Genomic DNA, 9124 nt, shown 5'->3' with positions numbered 1-9124 from the left:
GATTTAGAAAAGTATATTTTTGTTTCTGATGAAAGTTCCTTGTAGTCCAGAGTATAAAACTTTGTTATAAGTAACAAACATTTTTTATTGAAAAGTATTGCATCAAGCCCTTTAAATTTTAATATGCGTTAAAAGTAAAGAAATATACAACTACATTATTATTTTTAAAATATCTCCATAAAAATTACAATATTAAATTATTAAATATCAATTTCATACTAAATTTAATAACTATAATTATTATTTATTCATATTTTATAATCATTAAAATAATAACAAACCGGAATGAAATTAAGGAAATAAGTGTTATTGTTGCTTTTGAAATAATCTACCAATTTCTTAAAATTAAACACTATCTACAGATTTGCGTCAAAGCGTTTCTTATGATAGTGATTTTAATCACTGACAGATATCATCTATACTTGTTCCAACTATGCCACTTCCATACTGTGCCACCGTTTTTTATTCTTAATATCATTTTAACTTCAATTGCAATATAATATTGTATTACTGAAAAATATGATCTAATCAAAATATTAATTAATAATGAAAAATATCAAGTTTTTTATCTATTTATATTTTGTATAATCTATTTATTTACACTAGGCATATGTAGAGCTATGCATATAAACTATATATGAACTTAATTTTAAAACCAGTATAATATATATTAGTATAGAGAGAGAGGAAGATAGATGCTGAATATTTAAATTTATAACTAGTAATAAAATTAGTTACATATATGTAATTATTAGAAATAAGATTTTCTTTAATTTTTTAATATTATGTTTATAATTACTACTTGTTAGAATTTGTTATACATAAAAAATAGACAAATTCACTCATATGATAAAACTAACCTATTTGACACATAATAATTATTAGAAATTAGAAATTTGTCACGTTTTTGATAAATAATGGTTTAGTGTACGAATACATTGGCATAAATGAGCCTAGCACCACATTACTTAGATGGATTAAACAAGAAAATACTTTACAAGCAATGTTATGCAAGGTAGGATAAAAAAAATATATTTTTTTGTATCCCTAAAATAATTCAATAATAATTTACTTATTAAAAAAAAATTAACCTTCAAATTGACTTTTGAAAACTTAACATAAAAAAAATGTTTAAATATAGAATAACTGTGTGGTAACATGGAAGAATTTTATCACATCTCAGCCTTTCTTATTAGTTGTCTGTATGATTTGAAAATAAAATATCATTTTGAATTATTTAGGATCTTAATAACCAAATTTGTTATTTCATATATTATATACGCAAATGTACTGTACGTACTTTTCAATAAGCAAAATATAAAGTACATAAAAATAAATTAAAAAAATATTAAATATGTCAAGATATAACCAAGATTTTTGTATAGCTAAATTATTTTTAAGATTTGTGAAATAAAACATACTAAATAAGTTCAAAATAAAAACACTAGATTTTTTTTTGTTTTTAATGTTTTATATTTGTCATTTTTTAAAATCATAATTATTCTTGCATCAGTTTTTCCTTCTGTCTAGCTAACTTCTTTTTGGATACTTTCTTCTTTTCAGCCTCATCCTTGGGCACTTTAGCAACAAACTTTTGTTTTTCAGCTAAGATAACTTCAATATGACAAGGTGAACTCATGTAAGCTATAATAGAAAATTTAAATAATACAGATCAATTAAAGTAGTAATAAATTTAAACATTACGACCATTTCATATTTTAGATTTAAATATTACAGATCAGGGCTAAGAGGAATCATTTAATATTTTGATGTTACTAAATCTGAGCAGATAGGCTAAAAAGCGATTTTAATATTGTATTGATGTTTTTAATAATCAAAAAGTTAAATGGATACACATAAAATATAACACTATCTATTTAACCAATACCAGACATATATTATTTAAATTAATATTTAATAAGAAATAATTAATCAGGAAGTTTATTGTAAACAGTAAAATTAAAAATATATATCTAGTACTGACACATAATTAATAGGTAAAAAATAAATGCAACTTAAATAAAATTAATAATTTTTGCCATAGTCAGGGTAGCTAATGGGGTTGCTGCAAGTCTAAACTCCTTAAGTAATTGCTATAACCGAAATTATTTAGTAAAAATGGTACTTCAAATAAATTTTGAATATAAGGAAAAATTTTTATACTATAAAATAATAAAACTTCTTCAGCTCTCCCTGAAAATTTTACCAACTGGCTACTGCATGTAGTTATTGAATGACTATAAATTGTATTAATACCATAATTATTGAAAAAATAATTAAATTAAATTTTTCCATACAATCAAGTCAGAAAAATAATTAGTCGTAGCATACTTTAAATGCAAAAGCGCCATATATGTTTGACAATTAGGTATACTCAAATATTATTTTTTTATCTTTTTCAAATTTGAAAGCTAATTTTATGAATTTTTGTTTTAATATAAATGCTAAAAATAAAGTAACACATAATATAAATCTTAAAGAAGGTTGAAAATTAAAATAATTCATCTTAATATAAAATTTATATAAAACAGTACTGTAAGAATAAAAGGAACACACTTCAGCAATAATTAAAATTAGCAAAAGTATACCACTAATCTAAAAAATTGAAATAACTTATTTCAAACATTAAACTAAAAATTACAATAAAAAAAAGAAAAACTAATGTAAATATAGTAATTATCTCAATAACAATTGTTGAAGGAAATTACTTCTCATTAAGTTATTGTGCTTATTGCCTAAAAGTAGCTGAAGTTTATCATAATTTAAAAAACTAGTATGTAACGTTAAGAGGAAAAATATTCAATTCAAACTTTTAAATAACCAGTTAAACAATAGTTAAAATATGTAATATTTCAGGAAAATTATTTTATATGAATTTAACATTTTATATTACTAACAAAAATACATCAAGAGTTAATATCAAAATAAGTATATGAAATAAAATAATGGATGGTAAGATAACTAATTTAATTTAATGAAGCCAATCAAAAAAAAAAATATATATATATATATAATTTGATTTGTTTCTCATGAGACACAGACACAGAAATTGTATATTTTCAATATTATTAAAGTTATTTTCATTATAATTTATGCAATTACTTATTTAAATAAATCATAACTATAATATGTACATCACAATATAAAAATTGTTTTTTCTTTTTAAATTCACAGGTTAACAAAAGTAAAAAAACATTAAATTATTATTTTGACATAAATTTTTCAGTTTGTCAATTAAAGGGCTAAAGCCTAGCTGCCAAAGATTAAAATTTAATAAAAATAAAAACGACACAATTCTCACATAAGTAAAATTAAAACATAGCACACAGACAAATAACCGAATCATTATCTACATTAATGAATCATTTTATTTTCTATAACTTACGGTTAATTCGACCATGAGCTCTGTAAGTACGTCTCCTCAAACAAGGAGCACGGTTTACTTGAATGTGTTCAACAAACAATCTATCAACATCCAAACCTTTAAGATCAGCATTAGATTCTGCATTTCTCAAAAGTTGCAACAAAAATTCAGCAGATTTTTCTGGCCAACGACCCTGAGTCATGCCCCATTGCTTAGCCTTAAAAATAATTTCTTATTAGACATGGTTCAATAATATATATTACACAAAACTAGTAAACATACTTGGGCACAACGTCCTACTCCACCATTGAATCTTCTGAAAGGTACACATTCCTTCTTTTCTTTGACATTTTTTAAAAATTGTACAGCACGACGAAGAGGCATTTTCTTGATAGTCTTAGCTGTCTCTCGGGTATTCTATGATTAAATTTTGATTCATTTACAGTAAAATAATTAACTTATACAATAAATAAACATACCTTAAAGTGAACCCTTAAATTAGAACCTCTGGCCTTACACGACTTGGTTGCATTTTTCGGTTCCTTAGCATACTTACCCATGGTTGGGCCTATACAAAAACAATACAAAAATTATTAAACTTGAAAATTTACCGGAATTATAGAGCAATAAATAAAATTATAGTTAAATATATTAGTAACGTTGAAGTAAAAATAATAAAAATTATAATATTTATATGGATGGAAATGGATAAATATTACATGCTTACCTTAAAAATTAAAGAAATTAAAAGAACTAACGATTAGAACGTTCAACGAAAAGTTCTGTTTGTTTTGCGGACGAGACATACTATAGACAAATTGAGGTTATCATCAGTACAGCCAATCTAAACAAAAAAAATTGTGTAAATGAGGAAAAATAAGTTTTGTATATACTGTAAGAAGATTTAAAAAGTTATGTGTTGATTTTAAAATTAATTAAGGATAATAAAATCCCGTTTCAAATAATATGAAAGTTATCATATTAACAAATTGTTTTTAGCTAATTTATCATTAAATTAATATTGAGATGTCTTTTCATAAAAAAATATTTTGATGTTGGCTTTTCTATTAGATTATATATCATACAATAGTTAAGAAAATTATGTTGGATAACATGTAAATTAAGAGATCTCAACATATTTACTCATAGCGACGAGCCGATTATAGATAACAAAAAAACTAATAACTGATTAGCTTCTTAAGCTTTATACTCAAAATTACTATGGTTTAAAATTTGCAAGAGTAGTTCATATTCAGGTTAGAAATTCAATTTAATATATTAAATACAGTAGTAGCTATCTAAGATTGATATTTCAATGTGAAGTTCCAAAATTCCTTTTTTTTTTTAACTTAGATTTAATTTAAATTGATTAAATTTATTATTTATTTATTAATTAATGTACTTTTTTAACTCATTAATTATTGCATTTATCTAAAAAAAGTTGTTTATTATAGAGACTATAGACGGTGATAGTCTATCAGTTCCATTATACATTTAGTTAAAATGTCTAAGAATAAGTTAAATTTAACTTTACCGCCTGGTGTAACAGACAACCCACAGCCAGTGTCTCCGTCTGCTCCATTGTCAGCAGCTTCAGATGCAGGGTAATTAGATTATTTTTTTATTTACTCCAAAAATTTATATATTTTATTTACTTACAGATGTGATAAGTTAAGTGTTGTAAGTTTACAAGAACAATTAGATCGCGTTGGGATGGACGATGAACAACGTAAACGAATGGAACTGTTTTTATGTCAAAAAGAAAAAATTGGTGGAGAATTAAGTGATGCTGATTTTGAGAAAATGAAAGATGGAGAATTAGGTGCTGGAAATGGAGGAGTAGTGATGAAAGTTAAACATAAATCAAGTGGATTGATAATGGCAAGAAAAGTAAATACACAACCATGATTATTTTTTCTTAGTTTTAATATCAATACATGTTTCTAGTTAATTCATCTAGAAGTAAAACCTGCTATAAAAAAACAAATTATTAGAGAACTCAAAATTTTGCATGAATGTAACCATGCACATATTGTTGGATTTTATGGAGCATTTTATAGGTAATTTTTAAATTTAAAATTAGTTTTTTGAATGATTTAATATGAAATTGAATAAAACTCCAAATAACTTTAGTGATGGTGAAATCAGCATATGCATGGAATATATGGATGGTGGTTCCCTAGATCTCATTTTACAAAAGACTCGAATACCAGAGCCAATACTTGGGACCATCACAGCAGCTGTTAGTATTTTTATTATTATTATTTTTTTAATTTTTTGTATTGATTATTAATATCTTACCAATAATTTTAATGTTCAGGTTGTTAAAGGACTTATATATTTGAGGGAACAACATTCAATTATTCATAGAGATGTTAAACCTAGTAATATTTTAGTAAATAGTGCTGGAGAAATCAAAATATGTGATTTTGGAGTATCTGGACAATTAATTGATTCAATGGCTAATTCATTTGTTGGAACCAGATCATATATGTCTGTAAGTAATACTAAAAAAAAAATAATTATGTTCCATTGTATTAACTTAAATAATAAATTAAGCCTGAAAGACTCCAAGGAACACAATATACGTTACAAAGTGATATTTGGTCTTTGGGTTTATCGTTAGTTGAAATGGCGATTGGTATGTATCCAATACCTGCACCTGATGCTAAGACATTGGCTTCTATATTTGGTCCTAGATCACAAACATCTGAAACATTGGAAAACTCAGAGGGTGACGTGTTTGGTAATTTTATAAGTTTTTAAAAACTTAAATGATAAAAAAAAATGTTTAAAATGTATTTTGTAAAATTTTCTAGCAAATGGTAATGGACCTAGACCTATGGCTATTTTTGAACTTCTTGACTACATTGTTAATGAACCACCACCAACTCTACCAGCCGGTATTTTTACTGATGCATTTAAAGATTTTGTTGATAGATGTTTAAAAAAAAATCCAAATGAAAGAGGAGATTTTAAAATGCTTATGGTATGGTACTTTTATTGTGTTTCTGTAATTGTAAAGTAAGTTAATGCATTTTAATATTTTAGGACCATAAATGGATTAGAAAAGCTGAAAGTGAACCAGTTGACATTGCTGGATGGGTTTGTAAAATTAAAGGATTAACTCCAACTACTCCTACAAGGATGGCATCCAACTCTGCCTCATGAGTCTGCTCACTGCTCCTAATACAACGGCTCACTGCTGCAGACTCCTATGTAGACAGAAATGTCTAGAGAGATGCACCTCCCAAGCTTTATCATATAATCGCTTTTGCCAAGTTATTTTATTATAATTCATTTTAATATAGCAAATAAATAAAGTGTAAATTACAAGTTTTAAATTTTATTCTGATTAAATTAAGAAATTTTAGAGACTTCTCAAATTAATTTATGGGTGTAATTCTTATTTAATTTTTTTTTTTTAAAGTTAATGTGTGATTGCAAATTTTTAATACAAGCGTGATATTATTAAAAATTAATTAGGGTTTTTCTACTGTTCTATTATTCTATTCCCTCTTAAAATATCAATTTGATCATTAGTACAATACTTATTACATTTTCATATTTAAATTTTTTTTTTTAAATTCTTAACCCAAAATGTATATAAAAAAGATTCTATTTCATAAATTTTTTCTATTACATTTTTTTCTTATTTTTTTATTTTACTATCTATAAAAATGTTAACTACATTTTAATAGAAGTTAATTTATTTTTATTTTTAATTGTGTTGTTTTAGTTGGTAGTTTTTATTTATACTAATCATCTATTTGATGAATAATCCTATTTTTCTAAATAATTTGTTATTACATGTTTTTATCTTAAGTTTACTTTATTTATTATTTGTTCTTGCTACTGTTTTAGGAGGAACAAATAAACATACTGTATGGTTTAATTAATTTTGTTAAAAATATTTTAAAATAATAATGTTCATATAAATCTTCATTTTGATTTAGTTACGCCTATATTAAACTTGTGTTTACTATAGTTAATACCACAATTTCATTTCATTGTGCAATAACTCCCTATCTTATAATACGAAACTGATAATTTTTGTGAATGAACTAATTGTTATCTGTTTTTTATATTTTATTAAATTTATTTAATTACATATAAGTAGTATAACTTATAATATAAATGACATTGAGTGTCTTGGCATATCATTAGGCTAGTGGGAGCCTTAGTAGCAGGAGCAGCAAAACTTTGTATTACTAAATTATGACATGTTAGTGTCAACTAAATATCCTAACAGTTTATTTGTCATTTATTTATTCATAAATAATAATAATAATTATTATTAGTATTCATGAAATGCTGTATTATAGAAAAATTTTAAATAAAAAAATTTAAATTTGAAACAGGTTTATTTTATTCTTTCATTCTTTTAATTTTTTTTCAATGACTATTCTTAAAAATGTAATTTTTACAAATGTGTAAATACTTATTTACTTATAAATATATGACACAGTACCGTGTTTCTCTCAGCCACACATCACGTTATCAATCTATATGAAAGTGTATTGGGTTCTGAATTATAAGCCTAGTGGTAAGGTTTATGTCTATGATGATTTGGTCCCTTATTCTAATCCTATATAATCCATTTGAATTCCTATGGATTGACCAGAATTAGCCAATTGTATCAAAAATAATAATCGATTAATTCATATCTTATAACCAATCAAATTAACATAATTTTATTAATATTTTTTAAATTAATTATGTTTAATATTAATTAATATATTATAAACTTCTTAGATGCATTTTATACGGACTATAATTATGATTGATGCCAAACATTATTATCAATGAATTATTTTAAAATGATCATAAAAACAATTTTATAAATTAATTTTATTAAATTTTCATGTTTATTAGAAATTTCTGATGGCTTAAAAAATTTCTAACTTACAACACTACTCAGTCGCTTAATCATTTGTTTTGAAATTCTTAAAATATCAAAATTGAGATTTTTAAAATAAAAAAGCGTTAAAACCACACATGTGTATTGATTATTAATTGTTTAATACTTTCTTTTATATACAGGTGTACCAAAATGTGACAAATCCATATACTATTCTTATAGTAAATTGTAAGATCATCGTGGGACACTCTAATTAAATATTAGCTTCGATGCGAAGCTGAGAAGGTATTGGTTTTACTATGATGTTTTTTTTTTTTTCTGTGTCTGTTACCACTTTTTCTCAGCTCTCACCGAACGGATTTCTTTCAACGATACGTCAAAAGATCAAAAATCTTATCTAGTCAAAGACATTACCCTTCAATATTGAAAAAAAATCCCTCGTTCCCCGTAAATGGGGGAAACCTCCAAANACATTACCCTTCAAAATTGAAAAAATTTCCCTCGTTCCCCGTAAATGGGGGAAACCTCCAAAAAAATTACAAATTTAAAAATCGCTAATTTTCGAAATTTTTTCAATTTTTTTTACTTAAAACTGCCGTAACTTTTTCAAAAATGAACATATGAATATAATTTTTTTTTTTATAGATGCTTGATGTCTTTACCTATCATTTGGTATATTTTTTTTGTAAATTTCACCTTTTTTCTGCCCTCAGAGAGAATTTAAAATGACAACTTTTTCACAAAAAATTAACTTTTTCAACTTAACTTTTGAAAATGTTCCGGAAGGTCTAACACTTTTATATATATCTTAAATTAAAGCTAATGTAATGTACTTTAATTTGAAAAAAAAAAATTTGACCACTGGATTTGTCTTCATGGTAAAAACGGCTACCGAATGC

General features: G+C 24.6%; 2 protein-coding genes across 2 annotated transcripts; one reads left to right on the top strand and one right to left on the bottom strand.

Annotated features, from left to right (window-relative positions):
- Positions 1 to 1425: 1425 nt before the first annotated feature.
- LOC126903071 (60S ribosomal protein L17) lies at positions 1426 to 4208 on the bottom strand. Its single transcript, XM_050681035.1, has 5 exons — positions 4092 to 4208; positions 3844 to 3932; positions 3647 to 3781; positions 3386 to 3581; positions 1426 to 1644 (listed from the first exon to the last, which is right to left on the bottom strand). Exons 2-5 carry the CDS (start codon positions 3922 to 3924, stop codon positions 1499 to 1501), a joined length of 558 nt encoding a protein of 185 aa, XP_050536992.1. The 5' UTR covers positions 3925 to 3932; positions 4092 to 4208; the 3' UTR covers positions 1426 to 1498.
- Positions 4209 to 4478: 270 nt separating this feature from the next.
- On the top strand, positions 4479 to 7722 carry LOC126903061 (dual specificity mitogen-activated protein kinase kinase dSOR1). Its single transcript, XM_050681006.1, has 9 exons — positions 4479 to 4620; positions 4819 to 4968; positions 5026 to 5254; positions 5312 to 5424; positions 5498 to 5606; positions 5685 to 5861; positions 5924 to 6110; positions 6184 to 6353; positions 6416 to 7722. The coding sequence occupies exons 2-9, from the start codon at positions 4868 to 4870 to the stop codon at positions 6533 to 6535; spliced, it is 1206 nt and encodes a 401-aa protein (XP_050536963.1). The 5' UTR covers positions 4479 to 4620; positions 4819 to 4867; the 3' UTR covers positions 6536 to 7722.
- Positions 7723 to 9124: the final 1402 nt, after the last annotated feature.

This window comes from Daktulosphaira vitifoliae, unplaced genomic scaffold (genome assembly GCF_025091365.1).
Source record: "Daktulosphaira vitifoliae isolate Bord-2020 unplaced genomic scaffold, ASM2509136v1 Scaffold_3, whole genome shotgun sequence".
NCBI lineage: Eukaryota > Metazoa > Arthropoda > Insecta > Hemiptera > Phylloxeridae > Daktulosphaira > Daktulosphaira vitifoliae.
Note: the sequence above shows the minus strand (reverse complement) of the source record. Positions and strands in the feature narration are given on the sequence as shown.

What these genes read in the sequence shown, in the direction of transcription:
- LOC126903071 (XM_050681035.1), bottom strand. Translation starts at nt 3,924, where the DNA reads ATGGGTAAGTATGCTAAGGAACCGAAAAATGCAACCAAGTCGTGTAAG. An exon ending in ATTTAAGGGTTCACTTTAAG is followed by an intron (nt 3,782 to 3,843) that starts GTATGTTTATTT and finishes ATTTAATCATAG; the next exon opens with AATACCCGAGAGACAGCTAA. An exon ending in GAGTAGGACGTTGTGCCCAA is followed by an intron (nt 3,582 to 3,646) that starts GTATGTTTACTA and finishes ATTATTTTTAAG; the next exon opens with GCTAAGCAATGGGGCATGAC.
- LOC126903061 (XM_050681006.1), top strand. Translation starts at nt 4,868, where the DNA reads ATGTCTAAGAATAAGTTAAATTTAACTTTACCGCCTGGTGTAACAGAC. An exon ending in TCAGCAGCTTCAGATGCAGG is followed by an intron (nt 4,969 to 5,025) that starts GTAATTAGATTA and finishes ATTTACTTACAG; the next exon opens with ATGTGATAAGTTAAGTGTTG. An exon ending in CTCAGAGGGTGACGTGTTTG is followed by an intron (nt 6,111 to 6,183) that starts GTAATTTTATAA and finishes AAAATTTTCTAG; the next exon opens with CAAATGGTAATGGACCTAGA.